General features: G+C 47.3%; 1 protein-coding gene across 1 annotated transcript in view; it reads left to right on the forward strand.

Annotated features, from left to right (window-relative positions):
* The first annotated feature begins 227 nt into the window (after window positions 1-227).
* RAB35 (RAB35, member RAS oncogene family) overlaps window positions 228-22,012 on the forward strand; it is a 79,859-nt gene continuing 58,074 nt past the window's right edge. Inside the window, exon 1 of the mRNA XM_063913145.1 lies at window positions 228-398. Within this exon, the coding sequence (XP_063769215.1) occupies window positions 347-398 (52 nt within the window). The 5' untranslated portion in view covers window positions 228-346. The remainder of the gene's footprint in view (window positions 399-22,012) is intronic.

Raw genomic sequence — 22,012 nt, forward strand, 5'->3', positions numbered from 1 at the left:
GGGTTTGGCACATGAGAGCTGCATACTCAGGTTCCGTACGTGTTTGAGACGGTGTAGACACCCCAGTCGCCGGAGCAGCTAGCATCACATACAAAATGGCGGGCCAACCCAGCCAGGACGCTAAATTCTGCCGCTGAGGCGCTGACTATCCACGGGAACCCGCACGCCACGGCCGGCGGCCGCCCAGTGTGCGCGCACAGGTGGGGCTCGTGTGGGCGGGACCCGCGCATGCGCATTCCGTGCGGTACTGCTGTCACTTCCGGCTGTTTGTCCGGGAAGCGGATTCGGTCGGAACGGAACGCGCGGATCCCGGTGACCCGGCCCACCAGCTGCACAGGCCGCCGCCATGGCCCGGGACTATGACCATCTCTTCAAGCTTCTCATTATCGGTGACAGCGGTGAGGGCAGCTGACTGGGACGGGGAGGTTGGGTATTCCAGGGAGCGGCCTGCGGTGTCCGTACCGGGAATGGGGGAGAGGGAGTGATCTCTGTGCCGGCTCCCTGGTACTGGCTGCTCCCCTCTCCCCACTATACAGATCACAAGTAACGTGACATCAGCTAATGTGTGGCGGATACACACCCTCCTCCGCCCGTCCTCTGTGCCGGGGACAGGTCTATGGGAAACAATTGGCACCGGGGTCGGCGCTGCAGAATGCTGTGGGGCAGTTGCAGCGGATCTGCATGCAGCTGGGGATCAGTGTCCGCTATGTGGGGTGTGTGATGAGTGGGCAGCCTGTTGTTATCACGCCTTATGTGGGGTGTATGATGAGTGTCGGGTTTATGTGGTCAGCACAAACTGCAAAGTTTACATTGGTAAGTTCCTTGTTGGTTCAGCTTCCTGAGTATGAAATCTGTATGGGGTCTATGGTAAAGTGTGGATTTGTTATTACATTATTGTGCAGGGCTCCGCAGTATCCTTTGTATTGTGTATGCTCACATTCCATCCGTGAATTAGGATCCAGCAGCAATTAAAATTATATGGCATGCAAGATTCTAAGAGATGGAATGATTACACTCCATCCTGTGTTTCCACGAACAATTCCAAACCATCAGCCAGCCTGTGTTCTGGTTACATCCACCCACATGCCTCCCCCAAGGCATTAGCCTATCCTTGTATGTGATGTATCTGTGTCATGAGCTGCTCGTGCAATAAGTGTGTGTGTATGTATGTATGTATGTATGTATGTATATGTGTGTGTATATATATATATATATATATATATATATATATATATATATATATATATATATATATTTGCTCAAACGTTCCTTCCAGTAGATGTTGTGCACCAGATTGTGTATGTGGCCCACAAAGCTTTGCGTACCAGTTTCTGTGCCCCACCCTTCAATTGCTCCACACGGTTTGCCCACCTGCAAGGCCTTGCACACCAGTTTGTATCCCCCCCTTCCCCCAAGTGCGACTATGCGCGCCAGTTTGCATGCTACCTCGCAAGGTGTTGCATAGCACTTCCTGTATGACACCCAGCTCTAGTGCATAATACCCAGAGGTATTATGCACTAGTTCTTTGCATGACTCCCACAAGGCATTATGTATCAATCAGGTGCTCCCCCAAATGGCGTTCTTCATCAGCCTGCGCGTACCCTCCCCAAGTCATTACACACCATTTTGTATGCTCCTGTCGAGACATAATGCACCAGCCTATGAATATTTTTTTTTATTATTATTGTTTGGGTGATTGTTTTATTTATTTTGGTGGGGAGAAGCTTAAGAATCCCCTTTTTCTATTTTTATAAAAATAGACTCAAACTGACATGAGATATTTATGGGGCGATTTATTTGCTTTGAGTGCCTGGACCCCTCAGAATACAGAATTTGATGGCAGATTAGAGCCACTTGGCCCATCTAGTTTGCCCTGAACACTCTCACACACTAGAGTACATTTTTTGTTGGGAGCTAATTAACCTACTAGTATATTTTTGGATTGTGGGAGTAAACTGGAGTAAACCCAAGCAACCACTTGGAGAATATACAAGCTCCACTCAGTTAGGGCCATGGTGGGAATCAAACCCATGACCTCAATGCTGTGAGGCAATAATGCTATTGCACCATCCATACTGCCCTACCTCTAAAGTGCTGAGAGCTATTCAATTGATTGAGTGTGCTGGCTGCGACAGATGCATTTTTGCTACAAAATACAGTGAGATTAGCTGCATAAAGTGGCTATTCCATTGCCAGGTACGCTGCACGTAAGTTACACATGCCCAGCCTAAAGCCCTACTTAGCCGGAATTCTGCAATAAGTGCAACTTGGGGCTGGCCACCTAATACACCTTTCAGATTGCCGGGTCCCACCTGGAAATTGGAAACGGGTCCTTCCCGGGTGGGACCCGGCATTGAATCCTACACACTGCAATCCCGACCTGGCAAAATGCCGGGGATGGAGCTGGGGGCGGAGGCTGCGCTGCTAGAGATCATCTTCGTGCCGCCTCTCCCTATGCAGTGAGCGGGTACCGGGTCCATTCGACCCGGGTAACCCCTTCACACTGTGCCTGACCCTGTAATTACCCGGACATAACCCTTCTTATAACCCGGGTTGAGTTACCGGGCAAGGAGACCTGGGAATTTTTCCATAGCCCCTTTCACTCCGCACAGCGACTCATGTTAACCTGGCAATATTACCAGGTCGAAACCGGGTTATTTGTGTGGTGTGAAAGGGGTATCAGACAATTGAATAGCTCACAGTCACTTAGATGGGAGTTACTGTAAAGGCTCCCAAAACAATTGTAATCCCCATGGTGACGCCCTGTACCCTGAGATGGGAGGCAATCATGAGACCGCCTGTCGGGATCCCGGTAGTCACAGTGCTGACGCCTGAATCCTGACAGGTGGTGAAATGCTGGTGCTACAGGCTTTTCTCCCTCTATGGGTGTCCACGACACACATAGAGGGAGAATATAACCTGTTGCGAGGGCAGCAAACTCGCAAGGGGCTTTTTAGCGCTTGCCCTGCTGCCGACATACCGCTGTCTGGAACAGGACAGCCAGGGTCCCGGCCGCCGGTAAACCGAATGCAATCCTCTGATACACCCTTCATACGAAAACAACAGTTCCGTGGGTGGAAATAAGGCTCTCAAAAATTTGTGGGACATTGCTAAAGTGCTCCTTTTTCAAAATAGATGTTTTTTAAAATTAGACATGTGGTCTGTGTTTCTTAGGTTCGCCAGTTTCATTGCTTTGTTCACTGATCCATTTCAGGCTATAATATCTATGTGCTACTAAAACTTGAAAAATAGTTCATATGTTGTAGTTCATATGTTAGTCTTTAATGTCTTAAGTTATTCGCTCTTCTTATTCAGAAAATCATAGGTTAGGTTTACTTGCTGCACTCTACCTATCACATCTAGGTTGTCCAATCCTGGGATTTAGGCCAAAAATCGTCCAAGATTCAATCCCGGGATTGTAAACTCCAAATCCGGGGATTGCGGGATCAGGTGGCCCTTTGTATTTTTAAAGCTGGGCAGCGTTGAGCTGCCCGGCTCCCCCTGCACAGCATGATGGGAAGTCAGAGGTCGCGCTGGTGAGTTATGTGTGCGGGGCGGGGGGGAGCGGACATAGAGGAAAAAAGCCAATCCCGGGTATCCCAGAAATCCTGTGATTGACCATTTTTTGCAATCCAATACCCGGGATTGGCCACCCTAATCACATCCCTAGTAATCCAGGGCCTAATTCAGCATGCATCGTTATTCAGAGAATTTGCAAACTGAGCAATTATTGAGCGACCCCTCTCCACTGTTACTTCCTATCCAGGTGGTTATAGCCCATGAGCACATCCACCCTATAACACAATGTTCTGTTTCTGTACCCAGAGCTGCACTGTAGAGAAACCACGCTTACAGAGTTTTAGAAGAATCCAAGTGTATCTCTGTATGCAGTGTCAGTACATGTTAAATCACATTGCAAACCAGGACTAATGGTCCCTACCAAATTCACTGTAGAATTGCTGTCAGTGCTATGGAGAAAGGAATTCGATAACGGAGAAGTGGAGCAACCATTATAGTCGTGGTTAATCTTGAGAAGTAAATCCTCTTAAAATGTATATTGTACAGTTTCCATTAAGAGGGGTTAGGTAATGAGGCTCAGGCCCCACTTATTTATGTTGTTTAACACTGCTACAACATGTTGCTGCTAGCGGCAGTGCATCTATATTGCCAGGTCACATACAATATCACGTCATTCGGGATGCCAGCAAACAAAATACAGACTGAAGCAATCTGGTGATGGGAATCTGCATACCTCCAGAGTGCGGTAGCTAAACCCTAATCCCTAACCCTACCTCCATGTAGCCTAAACCTAACCCTCCCCCCTCCCGCAACCTAACACTAAGCTTCCCAGGTGGTGCCTAACTCCTTTCCTGTAGCCTGTGCCTAACCCTAACCCTCCCACCCTCGCAGTCTTACCCTAACCCTTCACCCGCAGCCTGAACATATCATCCCCAGCCTGAACAGAACATCCCCGAACAACATCCCACATTGCCCTGTGGTTTAGAATCAGTCTAGATCAGTAAACAAATTGTTAAAATATTGCCAAGTAAACACCGGAGTCTACAAAATATACCAAGGTGTCATCTGTGTACATAAAAAAAATAATTCTGGTTTTTACTGTATATAAGAGAGCCATTCATTATTGTTTTTGCTTTTCAATAGTTTGGCCATCAAGCTCTGGATATCATTTAATGTGGAAAGTAATTAAGTTGGTTATCCACTTCCCACCAAGATAAGAGTATTCATTAGAAACTTGCTATTTATCAATGAACTAGCTGGAGTAACGGCGTTGCCCGGGATTTTAAGAATGTCTGTTTACAAAAATAAATGTAAATATTAAACACACAGTATAAATAACATTGTAGATAGCTGAATACCCATGCTTTGCTACGGGATGAGGATGGTAAATTAGAATGATAGTTGTTTGTTAATTTACGTTGGTTGGAGATCTACTATATAGGCATATCTTGCTTCCCTGAGGCACTTTGTGTAGTGGCCGGACCACTTTTTGATCCCCCAAGGGACCCTGCTCTTCCCAATATACAACTCTCAGTCTGTGGCTTCCTGCTGCCTTCATTCCCCTCCTCACATCATGTCAGTGCCCCTGTGAAATTATCATTTTTTTTTACAGTTTCTCATACAGCGCAGCACATTTTGTATCTCCTGATATACTCTTGGCTGCTGGGGGTCCGGGCTAATTCCACTATATAACTCTGTGTGTGGGTTTGTGCTACCTGCGTTCCCCTCCTCACATCATGTCACTGGCTGTCACATGCAGCCATGTCATCACTGACATATCATGCATGTCCTGATATAGTCTGTGCTGCTGGCCCACCTCTAGGGGTGCTAGTGGTGTGTTACCCCCGCAGTGTTTGTTCCCAGAGTGTAAGTAATATGTGTTGCAAGTTTGGTGTAAATTGCTCCAGGCATTCCAGAGTTATGCTGTGTGCTGAAAAACTCTGTGCTGTTGTCTCACCCCCAGGGGGTGCTAGGTGTTTCTTACCCCACAGTGTTCACCAGCTTGTAAGTCATATGTGTACCAAGTTTGTTGTATATTGGTCCAGGCATTTGGGAGTTATGCTGACTCCTGAAATATTCTGTGCTGCTCTCCCACCCCTAGGGGTGTCTAACCCCCACAGTGTTTGTTCCCAGAGTGTAAGTCATATGTGTACCAAGTTTGTTGTAAATTGCTGCAGGCATTCCAAAGTTATGCTGTCTGCTGAAATACTCAGTGCTGCTGCCTCACCCCTAGGGGTGCTAGGGGTGTCTTCCCCCCACAGTGTGTGTTTCCAGATTGTAAGGCATATGTGTACCATTTTTTGAGTACATTGTTCCAGCAATTCCGGAGTTATGCTGTCTACTGATATACTCTGTACTGCTGTCTGCCCCCCTAGGGGTGCTAGTTATTTCAGATTGTTTTAGTTGCCTCCGCCGTGTTTTTATACGCTCGTATGTAAAATTTCACGATCTTCGCTTGTAAACTGTGGATTTGTATAGAAAGACAGACAGAAGGACACATTTTCATTTTTATATATTAGATAGCTCTCATGGGCTCCTGAGTTTATGGCCACTTATTTGCATCTGGGCTGTTGGATCTCTCTTGTATGCATTGTTACAGTTAAAAATAAGCAGTAGAAATGGACGTTGGCAGAGAATTCAGTATGGCATCCACAGGCTGCTCTGCTTAGAGAAGGGTATATGATGAATAGTGAATAGCTATAGCCATTTATATAATAAGTAGCTGTGCTGTGTGGTTTATATTTCATACCTTTTTATTTAGCTTTTTTTTTTTTTTTTCATTTGTATAACAGGACCAACTGTATATTTTGCCCATGCTGCTCCCTACCGCTGGAACTCTCTCCCTTTCAGACTCTTGACTACTACATCATTTCAAACATACTCTTAAGATTCACTTTATCAAAGAATCGCCATGCTCCTGGCTCCATTGTCGCTCCCCTCTGTGTCTGCAACTCCACTTTAGCCCTCACAAGCAGGACCCTCTCCGCTCATGTGCTTTTCTTTCCCTCACTTATACCATTATCATCTTCCCACTGCCATCAACACCAAACCTTTGTGTTCAACCACTTATGTAGGCTTACACATACGACCCCAATTACCTCTTCTGCTGATCCGATCGGCAATCCGCCTGATTCCATTGGATTCGGGGGAAAACAGTATGCTAAAATTCCCTGACTCACCGATCCCGACTTGCGAATTGTGAAAATGCAACGTATTGTATTTCTCCGATCCCCACCAGAACAGGAATTGCCCTGATGTATGCCTGCCTGATGTATGGGCCCATTATTATTATTTGGGTATTATGATTGCCACTACAGCATTGTTCTGCCATGTTTTGTACTCTAGGTCACTTTTTTTCTTGTTATAATATGTTCATACTGTTTGTTTATGTACTTTGTAGGGCAATGTGGTCCCTTTTATTGCACCATATAAATAAAGGATAATAATATCTTGCCCCTGTCAGTGAGTATCCAGAAGCAGGAAAGCGTTTGTGTCTACTGCCTTTTTTTATTACAAATTTTCCCCAATTCTCTGGTTTCTAATTAGATGGATTCTAGATTCCTTTCCCACCAAATAAAATACTGTACCACTGACCATTTAACAGTTTCCCTAAAGTACACGTTTTATGTTACTGGAGAATAGTTGATTATTATTTTTTTAGGGATAATTCCTGGATGGCAAATGGTAAAACTGTCAAATTGCTTTGGTCATTAGTGAACTACATCTGTTAATCAAGTTAAAGCTAAAACCTACAATATAAATTCTAATATTAGCAATACTAATGTGTCACACTATATTTATGTCAAATGTTCTTTATTGTGACAGTACTTGCTGTAGTTAATATTACATTTGCCAAGTAGTTTGGTATTAGCTATATTTTTGGATTGGGCTGTTACCTGCTTACGTTACCTGGCTGCAGTGTGACCTAGGCTTTTTTTCAATCCGTGTTTTAGGATTTTATAGGTTTTAAAATTGTAAATGTAGGAATATACGTTGTATGAAAAAGCAAAACCACACAACATATCAATCCTGTTTGAAACACTGTGCCTTATTATATATGAATTACATATAAAAACTACTCATTTGAAACTCCTATAATGAGGCTTAATGAAATGCAATACAGGTTGAGTATCCCATATCCAAATATTCCGAAATACGGAATATTCCGAAATACGGACTTTTTTGAGTGAGAGTGAAATAGTGAAACCTTTGTTTTTTGATGGCTCAATGTACGCAAACTTTGTTTAATACACAAAGTTATTAAAAATATTGTATTAAATGACCTTCAGGCTGTGTGTATAAGGTGTCTATGAAACATAAATGAATTGTGTGAATGTAGACACACTTTGTTTAATGCACAAAGTTATAAAAAATATTGGCTAAAATTACCTTCAGGCTGTGTGTATAAGGTGTATATGACACATAAATGCATTCTGTGCTTAGATTTAGGTCCCATCACCATGATATCTCATTATGGTATGCAATTATTCCAAAATATGGAAAAATCTGATATCCAAAATACCTCTTGTCCCAAGCATTTTGGATAAGGGATACTCAACCTGTATACCATTACAGATGTGTCCATGTGCATTGTTGCTGTGGTAGGCTGCATAGTGCAGCATCCTGCAGCCACAGCTCCCCCATTGTCTGCTATTGTTCAAGGGTAAGCACACTCTCACCGCCACCTTTTCTGTGCAAAACTAATGGGTATTAAGAGCTTGTGCTGTATAACCTGCGCTGGCTCCCTCTGTGAATGGATAGCGGGAGCACCGCTGTCCGCTACTCCGTCTAGACCTCCTTGCTTGTTGACCTGTGATACTAGTGGGGACATACGTGCACATGATCCTGCTTTAATACACTATGCCACAACGATATATAAGGACACATCTGTATGTGTGAAACACTGCCGTATTCGAAAATGACTCATTTGAAACTCCTATGTTAGACCGTTTTTAATCCGAATATGACACTGAACAATTAAATAGTTTGACAGATTTTCATGAGTAAAACCTCTTCTGTTTTCCGTTAATCACTTGAATGCTATAAAACTGCGCTCCACGTCACATGAGGCATGGGGTGCAAATTTCATGGCTGCTATTTCCATAGGGTTCCAGAGCAATGTTTCTTGCACTCTTTCTTCAGAGAACAAGACCTTTTTTTTTTTTTATCTTTTTGAAATGGGGATTGTGTGTCAGGACAGCCTCCAATGTCTTGGCTATGGACCCCCTCCCCAACTGTTCTAGGAGCCACGTTGTTCTTCATTTCCTGCATGACCTGAAGTGCTTCTGTCATTGGGAGAATTGTCTTTTCCAGATTATCGACAGCGCCACCTTGGTGGACAGTAGGTTCAATACATGCAAATCAGGAATCAAAACATACAAGGTAATGCTGGAACTGCCTGCCTTCTGTTTCCACACATTTCCGCAGTAAATATATATATATATATATATATATATATATATTTCTCTGACGTCCTAGTGGATGCTGGGAACTCCGTAAGGACCATGGGGAATAGCGGGCTCCGAAGGAGGCTGGGCACTCTAGAAAGATTTCAGACTACCTGGTGTGCACTGGCTCCTCCCACTATGACCCTCCTCCAAGCCTCAGTTAGAATTCGTGCCCGGCCGAGGTTGGATGCACACTAGGGGCTCTCCTGAGCTCTTAGAAAGAATAGACTTAGGTTTTTTATTTTCAGTGAGACCTGCTGGCAACAGGCTCACTGCAGCGAGGGACTAAGGGGAGAAGAAGCGAACTCGCCTGCTTGCAGCCGGATTGGGCTTCTTAGGCTACTGGACACAATTAGCTCCAGAGGGATCGACCGCAGGCCCAGTCCTTGGTGTTCGGTCCCGGAGCCGCGCCGCCGTCCCCCTTACAGAGCCAGAAGCAAGAAGATGGTCCGGAAAATCGGCGGCATGAAGACTGTCTTCACCAAGGTAGCGCACAGCACTGCAGCTGTGCGCCATTGCTCCTCTCACACTTCACACTCCGGTCACTGAGGGTGCAGGGCACTGGGGGGGGGCGCCCTGAGGCAGCAATAATAACACCTTGGCTGGCTAAAATACCTCAATATATAACCCCAGAGGCTATATATGAGGTAAATACCCCTGCCAGAATTCCATAAAAAAAGAATAGGCCGCGAAAAAGGGGCGGAGCCTATCTCAGCACACTGGCGCCATTTTTCCCTCACAGCTCGGCTGGAAGGAAGCTCCCTGGCTCTTCCCTGCAATATACAGTAACAGTAAGAGGGAAAAGAGAGGGGGGGCATTAAATTGGCAGTATATATACATATATTATATGAAAAGCAGCTATTAGGGACATAACTCAGTTAGTCCCTGTGTATATATATAGCGCTCTGGTGTGTGCTGGCATACTCTCACTCTGTCCCCCCAAAGGGCTTTTTGTGGGTCCTGTCCTCTGTTGAGCATTCCCTGTGTGTGTGGGGTGTGTCGGTACGGCTGTGTCGACATGTTTGATGAGGATAATGAGGTGGAGGCGGAGCAGATGCATTTTGAAGGGACGTCACCCCCTGCGCTGCAGACACCCGAGTGGATGAACTTATGGAAAGAAATGAGTGCACGTATAGATTCTTTACATAAGAAATTTGACGACACGCCAAATGTGGGACAGCCGGGATCTCAGCTCGTGCCTGTCCAGGTGCCTCAGGGGTCGTCAGGGGCTCTAAAACGCCCGCTACCTCAGTTTGCAGACCCGGATGTCGACACGGATACTGATAACAGTGTCGACGACGATGAGTCAAACCTAATGCCTGTCAGGGCCATTCACTGCATGATTGAGGCAATGAAAGAGGTGTTAAACATTTCTGATTTACATCCAGGTACCACAAAAAAGGGTTTGGAGAGAAAAAACTACCCGTAGTTTTCCCCCCATCAGATGAACTAAATGAAGTGTGTGAAGAAGCGTGGCTTTTCCCTGATAAAAAATTTGTAATTCCTAAGAAGGTACTAATGGCGTTCCCTTTCCCGCCAGAGGATAGGTCACGTTGGGAAACACCACCTAGGGTGGATAAAGCGCTCACACGTTTGTCAAAAAAGGTGGCACTACCCTCTCAGGATACGGCCGCCCTTAAGGAGCCTGCTGATAGAAAGCAGGAGGCAATCCTGAAGTCTGTATACACACACTCAGGCATTATACTTAGACCAGCTATTGCGTCAGCTTGGATGTGCAGTGCTGCCGCTGCATGGTCAGAAAAACTGTCAGAAAATATTGACACACTAGACAGAGACACTATTCTGCTAACGATTGACCATATAAAAGATTCAGTCTTATATATGAGAGATGCACAGAGGGAAATTTGCCGGCTGGCATCTAAAGTAAGTGCATTGTCTATCTCTGCTAGGAGATGCTTATGGACTCGTCAGTGGACGGGAGATGCAGATTCCAAGAGGCACATGGAAGTTTTGCCTTATAAAGGGGAGGAATTATTTGGGGATGGTCTCTCCGACCTAGTTTCCACAGCAACGTCTGGAAAGTCAGCATTTTTACCCCATGTTCCCTCACAGCCTAAGAAGGCGCCATTTTATCAGGTTCAGTCCTTTCGGACCCAGAAAAGCAAGCGTGGAAAAGGAGGGTCTTTTCTGTCTAGAGGTAGGGGAAAAAGGCTGCAACAGACAGCAGGTTCCCAGGAACAAAAGTCCTCCCCCGCTTCCTCTTCCAAGTCCGCCGCATGACGGTGGGGCTCCACAGGTGGAGCCAGGTACGGTGGGGGCCCGCCTCAGAAATTTCAGCGATCAGTGGGCTCGCTCACAGGTGGATCCCTGGATCCTTCAAGTAGTATCTCAGGGATACATGCTGGAATTCGAGGCGGCTCCACCCCACCGGTTCCTAAAATCTGCCTTGCCGATTGCTCCCTCAGACAGGGAGGCGGTGCTAGCGGCAATTCACAAGCTGTATTCCCAGCAGGTGATAATCAAGGTACCCCTACTTCAACAAGGCCGGGGTTACTATTCCACACTATTTGTGGTACCGAAGCCGGACGGTTCGGTGAGACCCATTTTAAATTTGAAATCCTTGAACATGTACATAAAAAAATTCAAGTTCAAGATGGAATCGCTCAGGGCGGTTATTGCAAGCCTGGACGAGGGGGATTACATGGTTTCCCTGGACATCAAGGATGCTTACCTGCATGTCCCCATTTACCATCCTCACCAGGAGTACCTCAGATTTGTGGTACAGGATTGCCATTACCAATTCCAGACGCTGCCGTTTGGACTCTCCACGGCACCAAGGGTATTTACCAAGGTTATGGCGGAAATGATGATACTCCTTCGAAGAAAGGGAGTTTTAATTATCCCGTACTTGGACGATCTCCTAATAAAGGCACGGTCCAAAGAACAGTTGTTGGTGGGAGTAGCACTATCTCAGGAAGTGCTGAACCAGCACGGCTGGATTCTGAATATCCCAAAGTCACAGCTGGTCCCGACGACACGTCTACTGTTCCTGGGGATGATTCTGGACACAGTCCAGAAAAAAGTGTTTCTCCCGGAGGAGAAAGCCAGGGAGTTGTCTTCTCTAGTCAGAGACCTCCTGAAACCAAAACAGGTATCGGTGCATCACTGCACGCGGGTCTTGGTAAAGATGGTAGCTTCTTACGAAGCAATTCCATTCGGCAGGTTCCATGCCAGAATCTTTCAGTGGGACCTGTTGGACAAGTGGTCCGGATCGCATCTTCAGATGCATCGCTTGATAACCCTGTCTGCAAGAACCAGGGTGTCTCTTCTGTGGTGGCTGCAGAGTGCTCATCTTCTGGAGGGTCGCAGATTCGGCATTCAGGACTGGGTCCTGGTGACCACGGATGCCAGCCTGCGAGGCTGGGGGGCAGTCACAAAGGGAAGAAACTTCCAAGGACTATGGACAAGTCAGGAGACTTCCCTTCACATAAATATTCTGGAACTAAGGGCCATCTACAATGCCCTAAGTCAAGCAAAATCCCTGCTCCTACACCAGCCGGTGCTGATCCAGTCAGACAACATCACGGCAGTCGCCCATGTGAATCGACAGGGCGGCACAAGAAGCAGGATGGCAATGACAGAAGCCACAAGAATTCTCCCATTGGCGGAAAATCATGTACTAGCACTGTCAGCAGTGTTCATTCCGGGAGTGGACAACTGGGAAGCAGACTTCCTCAGCAGACACGACCTCCACCCGGGAGAGTGGGGACTTCATCCAGAAGTCTTCCAAATGATTGTACATCAGTGGGATCGTCCACAGGTGGACATGATGGCGTCCCGCCTAAACAAAAAACTAGAGAGGTATTGCGCCAGGTCAAGAGACCCTCAAGCGATAGCTGTGGACGCTCTGGTGACACCGTGGGTGTACCAGTCAGTTTATGTGTTCCCTCCGCTGCCTCTCATACCAAAGGTATTGAGAATAATAAGAAAGCGAGGAGTAAACACAATTCTCGTGGTTCCGGATTGGCCAAGAAGAGCGTGGTACCCGGAACTTCAAGAGATGATCTCAGAGGACCCGTGGTCTCTGCCGCTCAGACAAGACCTGCTACAGCAGGGGCCCTGTCTGTTCCAAGACTTACCGCGGCTGCGTTTGACGGCATGGCGGTTGAACGCCGGATCCTGAAAGAAAAGGGCATTCCGGAGGAAGTCATTCCTACGCTTATTAAAGCCAGGAAAGAGGTTACAGCAAATCATTATCACCGCATATGGCGGAAATATGTTGCATGGTGTGAGGCCGAAAAGGCCCCAACTGAGGAATTTCAACTAGGTCGATTTCTGCATTTCCTGCAAGCAGGAGTGAATATGGGCCTAAAACTGGGTTCCATTAAGGTACAGATCTCGGCTCTATCGATTTTCTTTCAGAAAGAACTAGCTTCAGTACCTGAAGTTCAGACATTTGTAAAGGGAGTGCTGCATATTCAGCCCCCATATGTGCCTCCTGTGGCACCTTGGGATCTCAACGTGGTGTTGAGTTTCTTAAAATCACATTGGTTTGAACCACTAAAAACCGTGGATCTGAAATATCTCACGTGGAAGGTGGTCATGTTATTGGCCTTGGCTTCTGCCAGGCGAGTATCAGAATTGGCGGCTTTGTCTTATAAAAGCCCTTATCTGATTTTCCATATGGATAGGGCAGAATTGAGGACTCGTCCCCAGTTTCTCCCTAAGGTTGTGTCAGCGTTTCATTTGAACCAGCCTATTGTGGTGCCTGCGGCCACTAGGGACTTGGAGGACTCCAAGTTGTTAGACGTGGTCAGGGCCCTGAAAATATGTTTCCAGGACGGCTGTAGTCAGAAAATCTGACTCGCTGTTTATCCTATATGCACCCAACAAGCTGGGTGCTCCTGCTTCTAAGCAGACTATTGCTCGTTGGATTTGTAGTACAATTCAACTTGCACATTCTGTGGCAGGCCTGCCACAGCCAAAATCTGTCAATGCCCATTCCACAAGGAAGGTGGGCTCATCTTGGGCGGCTGCCCGAGGGGTCTCGGCTTTACAACTTTGCCGAGCTGCTACTTGGTCAGGGGCAAACACGTTTGCAAAATTCTATAAATTTGATACCCTGGCTGAGGAGGACCTGAAGTTCTCTCATTCGGTGTTGCAGAGTCATCCGCACTCTCCCGCCCGTTTGGGAGCTTTGGTATAATCCCCATGGTCCTTACGGAGTTCCCAGCATCCACTAGGACGTCAGAGAAAATAAGAATTTACTCACCGGTAATTCTATTTCTCGTAGTCCGTAGTGGATGCTGGGCGCCCATCCCAAGTGCGGTTTATCTGCAATACTTGTACATAGTTATGGTTAACTAAATCGGGTTATTGTTGAGCCATCTGTTGAGAGGCTCAGTTGTTTCATACTGTTAACTGGGTTTCATATCACGAGTTGTACGGTGTGATTGGTGTGGCTGGTATGAGTCTTACCCGGGATTCAAAATCCTTCCTTATTGTGTACGCTCGTCCGGGCACAGTATCCTAACTGAGGCTTGGAGGAGGGTCATAGTGGGAGGAGCCAGTGCACACCAGGTAGTCTGAAATCTTTCTAGAGTGCCCAGCCTCCTTCGGAGCCCGCTATTCCCCATGGTCCTTATGGAGTTCCCAGCATCCACTACGGACTACGAGAAATAGAATTACCGGTGAGTAAATTCTTATAATAAATATATATATATATATATAATTATTATTATTATTTTTTTTCAACGTAATGAACAGAATTAGGTCTTTTTAGGTTCTAAGAGTTGAAGTAGGTTATATTACGTACGAACACCCAAATTAGGTAATTTTAGGTCCTGTAGAAATTATCTATGTTTCTCATACGTCCTAGAGGATGCTGGGGATGCTTCAAGAACCATGGGGTATAGACTGGATCCGCAGGAGACATGGGCACTTTAAGACTTTAAAAGGGGTGTGAACTGGCTCCTCTCTCTATGCCACTCCTCCAGACTCCAGTTAGATTCTGTGCCCAGAGAGACTGGTCACACACTGATGAGCTCTACTGAGTTTCTTGGAAAAGACTTTTGTTAGGTTTATTATTTTCAGGGAGCACTGCTGGCAACAGTCTCCCTGCATCGTGGGACTGAGGGGAGAGAAGCAGACCTACTTCTGAGTTCAAAGGCTCTGCTTCTTAGGCTACTGGACACCATTAGCTCCAGAGGGTCTGATCACTTGGTACGCCTAGCTGCTCATTCCCGGAGCCGCGCCGTCAACCCCCTCGCAGAGCCAGAAGAAAGAAGCCGGGTGAGTAAAGGAAGAACAGAAGACTTCAGTGACTGCAGAAGACTTTGTGATTTTGAGGTACCGCGCTGCGCGCGATTGCTCCCACACAAAAGCGGCACTACAAGGGTGCAGGGCGGCGCCCTGGGCAGCATGTATACCTCAGATAAGAACTGGCAAAAGAGATATTAAGTGCCTGGGCACCTAATACAGACCCCTGCCAGTATAAATATATAGAAGATAGCGGAGCTTAAGCTCGCCATTAAGGGGGCGTGGCATAGCCCTCACAGCTCGATCCAGTGCCATTTTCTCCTCAAAAACGCTAGCCCTGCCTTTAAAGCACTGCTGAACAGGTCACAGTGAAAAACGGGGGGGGGGGGGGGGGGGGGGTTGCACAGTTGTATAGTGCAATATGTATACTGAATATGGTGTAAATAGAGCTGGTAAAACGTCTGCTGTGTTTCCCTGACAGAAAGTACTGGGTCTGTTCCTTACAGTCGGCATGTCTGAGGCTGAGGGGCTCTGCCACAAACAGCTATGGAACTGTCTGTCGGCACTGACGACTCCTAATGGTACTTGGTTCATGTATATGAGTGTCAACATGTCAGTAGGTGTATGCTTTCCAATGAGAAAACTATATGGGAGACACAGGCGTGTGTGGGTGTCCCTTTTGTCACCGACTAATCTGACTGGGTAAAAAAATTGACATGATAATGTGATGCATTTCAGAAATCTATACCTGTACGTGTATGTATGTATGTATATATATATATGTATATATATATATATATATATATATATATATATATATATATATATATATATATATATATATATCTGTATTGTCATGTTATCTCCGAACCAACTATAAGGGGAAGGAGGAGACTGTTGTCAATCACCTAAAATTGTATTCAACGCTAAGGGGTATATGCAATTCACGGCGAATCGCGGCAAATTATCGCCGTTTTTTTCTCTGACGTCCTAGTGGATGCTGGGAACTCCGTAAGGACCATGGGGAATAGCGGGCTCCGAAGGAGGCTGGGCACTCTAGAAAGATCTTAGACTACCTGGTGTGCACTGGCTCCTCCCACTATGACCCTCCTCCAAGCCTCAGTTAGATTTCGTGCCCGGCCGAGGTTGGATGCACACTAGGGGCTCTCCTGAGCTCTTAGACAGTAATAGTCTTAGATTTTTTTATTTTCAGTGAGACCTGCTGGCAACAGGCTCACTGCAGCGAGGGACTAAGGGGAGAAGAAGCGAACTCGCCTGCTTGCAGCCGGATTGGGCTTCTTAGGCTACTGGACACCATTAGCTCCAGAGGGATCGACCGCAGGCCCAGTCCTTGATGTTCGGTCCCGGAGCCGCGCCGCCGTCCCCCTTACAGAGCCAGAAGCAAGAAGATGGTCCGGAAAATCGGCGGCATGAAGACTCTGTCTTCACCAAGGTAGCGCACAGCACTGCAGCTGTGCGCCATTGCTCCTCTCACACACTTCACACTCCGGTCACTGAGGGTGCAGGGCGCTGGGGGGGGGGGGGGGCTCCCTGAGGCAGCAATAAAAACACCTTGGCTGGCTAAAATACCTCAATATATAGCCCCAGGGGCTATATATGAGGTAAATACCCCTGCCAGAATTCCATAAAAAGCGGGAGAATAGGCTCCGCCCCTTTTTCGCGGCCTATCTCCTCAGCACACTGGCGCCATTTTTCCCTCACAGCTCCTGCTGGGAGGAAGCTCCCTGGCTCTTCCCTGCAATCTACAGTACCAGTAAGAGGGAAAAGAGAGGGGGGGCATTAAATTTGGCAGCATATATATTTTATTGAAAAGCAGCTATTAGGGACATAACTCAGTTAGTCCCTGTATATATATATGTGTATGTGTGTGTATATATATATATATATATATATATATATATAGCGCTCTGGTGTGTGCTGGCATACTCTTACTCTGTCCCCCCAAAGGGCTTTTGTGGGTCCTGTCCTCTGTTTGAGCATTCCCTGTGTGTGTGGAGTGTGTCGGTACGGCTGTGTCGACATGTTTGAGGAGGATAATGATGTGGAGGGGGAGCAGATGCCTTTAGCTTGGATGTCACCCCCTGGGGGGCAGACACCTGAGTGGATGAGTTTATGGCAGGAAATGAGTGCACGTATAGACTCCTTACATAAAAAATTTGACGACATGCCGACTGTGGGACAGCCGAGTCTTCAGCTAGTGCCTGTCCAGGTGTCTCAAAAGTCATCAGGGGCTCTGAAACGCCCGCTATCTCAGATGGCACAAGTAGATGTCGACACGGATACTGACACCAGTGTCGACGACGATGAGTCAAATTTAATGCCCGTTAAGGCCATTCACTGCATGATTGAGGCAATGAAAGAGGTGTTAAATATTTCTGATTTACATCCAGGTACCACAAAAAAGGGTATTATGTTTGGGGAGAAAAAACTACCTGTAGTTTTTCCCCCGTCAGATGAATTAAATGAAGTGTGTGAAGAAGCGTGGGCTTCCCCTGATAAGAAATTGGTAATTCCTAAGAAGATACTAATGGCGTTCCCTTTCCCGCCAGAGGATAGGTTACGTTGGGAAACACCCCCTAGGGTGGATAAAGCGCTCACACGTTTGTCTAAAAAGGTGGCACTACCGTCCCAGGATACGGCCGCCCTTAAGGAACCTGCTGATAGAAAGCAGGAGGCGATCCTGAAGTCTGTATATACACACTCAGGCATTATACTTAGATCAGCTATTGCGTCAGCATGGATGTGCAGTGCTGCCGCTGCGTGGTCAGATAAACTGTCAGAAAATATTGACACATTAGACAGAGACACGATTCTGCTAACAATTGACCATATCAAAGACTCAGTCTTATACATGAGAGATGCACAGAGGGAAATCTGCCGGCTGGCATCTAAAGTAAGTGCATTATCCATCTCTGCTAGGAGATGCTTATGGACTCGCCAGTGGACTGGAGATGCAGATTCCAAAAGGCACATGGAAGTTTTGCCTTATAAGGGGGAGGAATTATTTGGGGATGGTCTCTCCGACCTAGTTTCCACAGCAACGTCTGGGAAGTCAGCATTTTTACCCCATGTCCCCTCACAGCCTAAGAAGGCGCCATTTTATCAGGTTCAGTCCTTTCGGACCCAGAAAAACAAGCGGGGAAAAGGAGGGTCTTTTCTGTCTAGAGGCAGAGGTAGGGGAAAAAGGCTGCAGCAAACAGCAGGTTCCCAGGAACAAAAGTCCTCCCCCGCTTCTTCTTCCAAGTCCGCCGCATGACGGTGGGGCTCCACAGGCGGAGCCAGGTACGGTGGGGGCCCGCCTCATGAATTTCAGCGATCAGTGGGCTCGCTCACAGGTAGATCCCTGGATCCTTCAAATAGTATCTCAGGGATACAAGCTGGAATTCGAGGCGGCTCCACCCCACCGGTTCCTAAAATCTGCCTTGCCGATTGCTCCCTCAGACAGGGAGGCGGTGCTAGCAGCGATTCACAAGCTGTATTCCCAGCAGGTGATAATCAGGGTACCCCTACTTCAACAAGACCGGGGTTACTATTCCACACTATTTGTGGTGCCGAAACCTGACGGTTCGGTGAGACCCATTTTAAATTTGAAATCCTTGAACACATACATAAAAAAATTCAAGTTCAAGATGGAATCGCTCAGGGCGGTTATTGCAAGCCTGGACGAGGGCGATTACATGGTATCCCTGGACATCAAGGATGCTTACCTGCATGTCCCCATTTACCATCCTCACCAGGAGTACCTCAGATTTGTGGTACAGGATTGCCATTACCAATTCCAGACGCTGCCGTTTGGACTCTCCACGGCACCGAGGGTATTTACCAAGGTTATGGCGGAAATGATGATACTCCTTCGAAAAAAGGGAGTTTTAATTATCCCATACTTGCACGATCTCCTAATAAAGGCACGATCCAAGGAACAGTTGTTAGTGGGAGTAGCACTATCTCAGGAAGTGCTGCGCCAGCACGGCTGGATTCTGAATATCCCAAAGTCACAGCTGGTCCCCACGACACGTCTATTGTTCCTGGGAATGATTCTGGACACAGTCCAGAAAAAAGTGTTTCTCCCGGAGGAGAAAGCCAGGGAGTTGTCTTCTCTAGTCAGAGACCTCCTAAAACCAAAACAGGTATCGGTGCATCACTGCACGCGGGTCCTGGGAAAGATGGTAGCTTCTTACGAAGCAATTCCATTCGGCAGGTTCCATGCCAGAATTTTTCAGTGGACCTGTTGGACAAGTGGTCCGGATCGCATCTTCAGATGCATCGCTTGATAACCCTGTCCCCAAGAACCAGGGTGTCTCTTCTGTGGTGGCTGCAGAGTGCTCATCTTCTGGAGGGCCGCAGATTCGGCATACAGGACTGGGTCCTGGTGACCACGGATGCCAGCCTACGAGGCTGGGGGGCAGTCACAAAGGGAAGAAACTTCCAAGGGCTATGGTCAAGTCAGGAGACTGCCCTTCACATAAATATTCTGGAACTAAGGGCCATTTACAATGCCCTAAGTCAAGCAAAATCCCTGCTCCTACACCAGCCGGTGCTGATCCAGTCAGACAACATCACGGCAGTCGCCCATGTGAATCGACAGGGCGGCACAAGAAGCAGGATGGCAATGGCAGAAGCCACAAGAATTCTCCGATGGGCGGAGAATCATGTACTAGCACTGTCAGCAGTGTTCATCCCGGGAGGGGACAACTGGGAAGCAGACTTTCTCAGCAGGCACGACCTCCACCCGGGAGAGTGGGGACTTCATCCAGAAGTCTTCCAAATGATTGTAAATCAATGGGGTCGTCCACAGGTGGACATGATGGCGTCCCGCCTAAACAAAAAACTAGAGAGGTATTGCGCCAGGTCAAGAGACCCTCAGGCGATAGCTGTGGACGCTCTAGTGACACCGTGGGTGTACCGGTCAGTTTGTGTTCCCTCCTCTACCTCTCATACCAAAGGTATTGAGAATAATAAGAAAGCGAGGAGTAAACACAATTCTCGTGGTTCCGGATTGGCCAAGAAGAGCGTGGTACCCGGAACTTCAAGAGATGATCTCAGAGGACCCGTGGTCTCTGCCGCTCAGACAAGACCTGCTACAGCAGGGGCCCTGTCTGTTCCAAGACTTACCGCGGCTGCGTTTGACGGCATGGCGGTTGAACGCCGGATCCTGAAAGAAAAGGGCATTCCGGAGGAAGTCATTCCTACGCTTATTAAAGCCAGGAAAGAGGTCACAGCAACTCATTATCACCGCATATGGCGGAAGTATGTTGCATGGTGTGAGGCCGAAAAGGCCGCAACGGAGGAATTTCAACTAGGTCGATTTCTGCATTTCCTGCAAGCAGGAGTAAATATGGGCCTAAAACTGGGCTCCATTAAGGTACCGAATCTCGGCTCTGTCGATTTTCTTTCAAAAAGAACTAGCTTCAGTACCTGAAGTTCAGACATTTGTTAAAGGAGTGCTGCATATTCAGCCCCCGTTTGTGCCCCCTGTGGCACCTTGGGATCTCAACGTGGTGTTGAGTTTCTTAAAATCACATTGGTTTGAACCACTAAAAACCGTGGATCTGAAATATCTCACGTGGAAGGTGGTTATGTTATTGGCCTTGGCTTCTGCCAGGCGAGTATCAGAATTGGCGGCTTTGTCCTGTAAAAGCCCTTATCTGATTTTCCATATGGATAGGGCAGAATTGAGGACTCGTCCCCAGTTTCTCCCAAAGGTGGTGTCAGCGTTTCACCTGAACCAGCCTATTGTGGTGCCTGCGGCTACTAGGGACTTGGAGGACTCCAAGTTGCTAGACGTTGTCAGGGCACTGAAAATATATGTTTCCAGAACGGCTAGAGTCAGAAAATCTGACTCGCTGTTTATCCTATATGCACCCAACAAGCTGGGTGCTCCTGCTTCTAAGCAGACTATTGCTCGTTGGATTTGTAATACAATTCAGCTTGCACATTCTGTGGCAGGCCTGCCACAGCCAAAATCTGTCAATGCCCATTCCACAAGGAAGGTGGGCTCATCTTGGGCGGCTGCCCGAGGGGTCTCGGCTTTACAACTTTGCCGAGCTGCTACTTGGTCAGGGGCAAACACATTTGCAAAATTCTATAAATTTGATACCCTGGCTGAGGAGGACCTGGAGTTCTCTCATTCGGTGTTGCAGAGTCATCCGCACTCTCCCGCCCGTTTGGGAGCTTTGGTATAATCCCCATGGTCCTTACGGAGTTCCCAGCATCCACTAGGACGTCAGAGAAAATAAGAATTTACTCACCGGTAATTCTATTTCTCGTAGTCCGTATTGGATGCTGGGCGCCCATCCCAAGTGCGGTTTATCTGCAATACTTGTACATAGTTACTGTTAACTAAATCGGGTTATTGTTGAGCCATCTGTTGAGAGGCTCTGTTGTTTCATACTGTTAACTGGGTTTCATATCACGAGTTGTACGGTGTGATTGGTGTGGCTGGTATGAGTCTTACCCGGGATTCAAAATCCTTCCTTATTGTGTACGCTCGTCCGGGCACAGTATCCTAACTGAGGCTTGGAGGAGGGTCATAGGGGGAGGAGCCAGTGCACACCACCTGATCCTTAAGCTTTTATTTTGTGCCCTGTCTCCTGCGGAGCCGCTATTCCCCATGGTCCTTACGGAGTCCCAGCATCCACTACGGACTACGAGAAATAGATTTATCGGTAAGTAAAATCTTATTTCTCTAACGTCCTAGTGGATGCTGGGACTCCGTCAGGACCATGGGGAATAGCGGGCTCCGCAGGAGACAGGGCACATCTAAAAAAGCTTTTAGGTCACATGGTGCGTACTGGCTCCTCCCCCT

The sequence above is a fragment of the Pseudophryne corroboree genome, chromosome 1, assembly GCF_028390025.1.
Source record: "Pseudophryne corroboree isolate aPseCor3 chromosome 1, aPseCor3.hap2, whole genome shotgun sequence".
NCBI classification, from domain to species: domain Eukaryota; kingdom Metazoa; phylum Chordata; class Amphibia; order Anura; family Myobatrachidae; genus Pseudophryne; species Pseudophryne corroboree.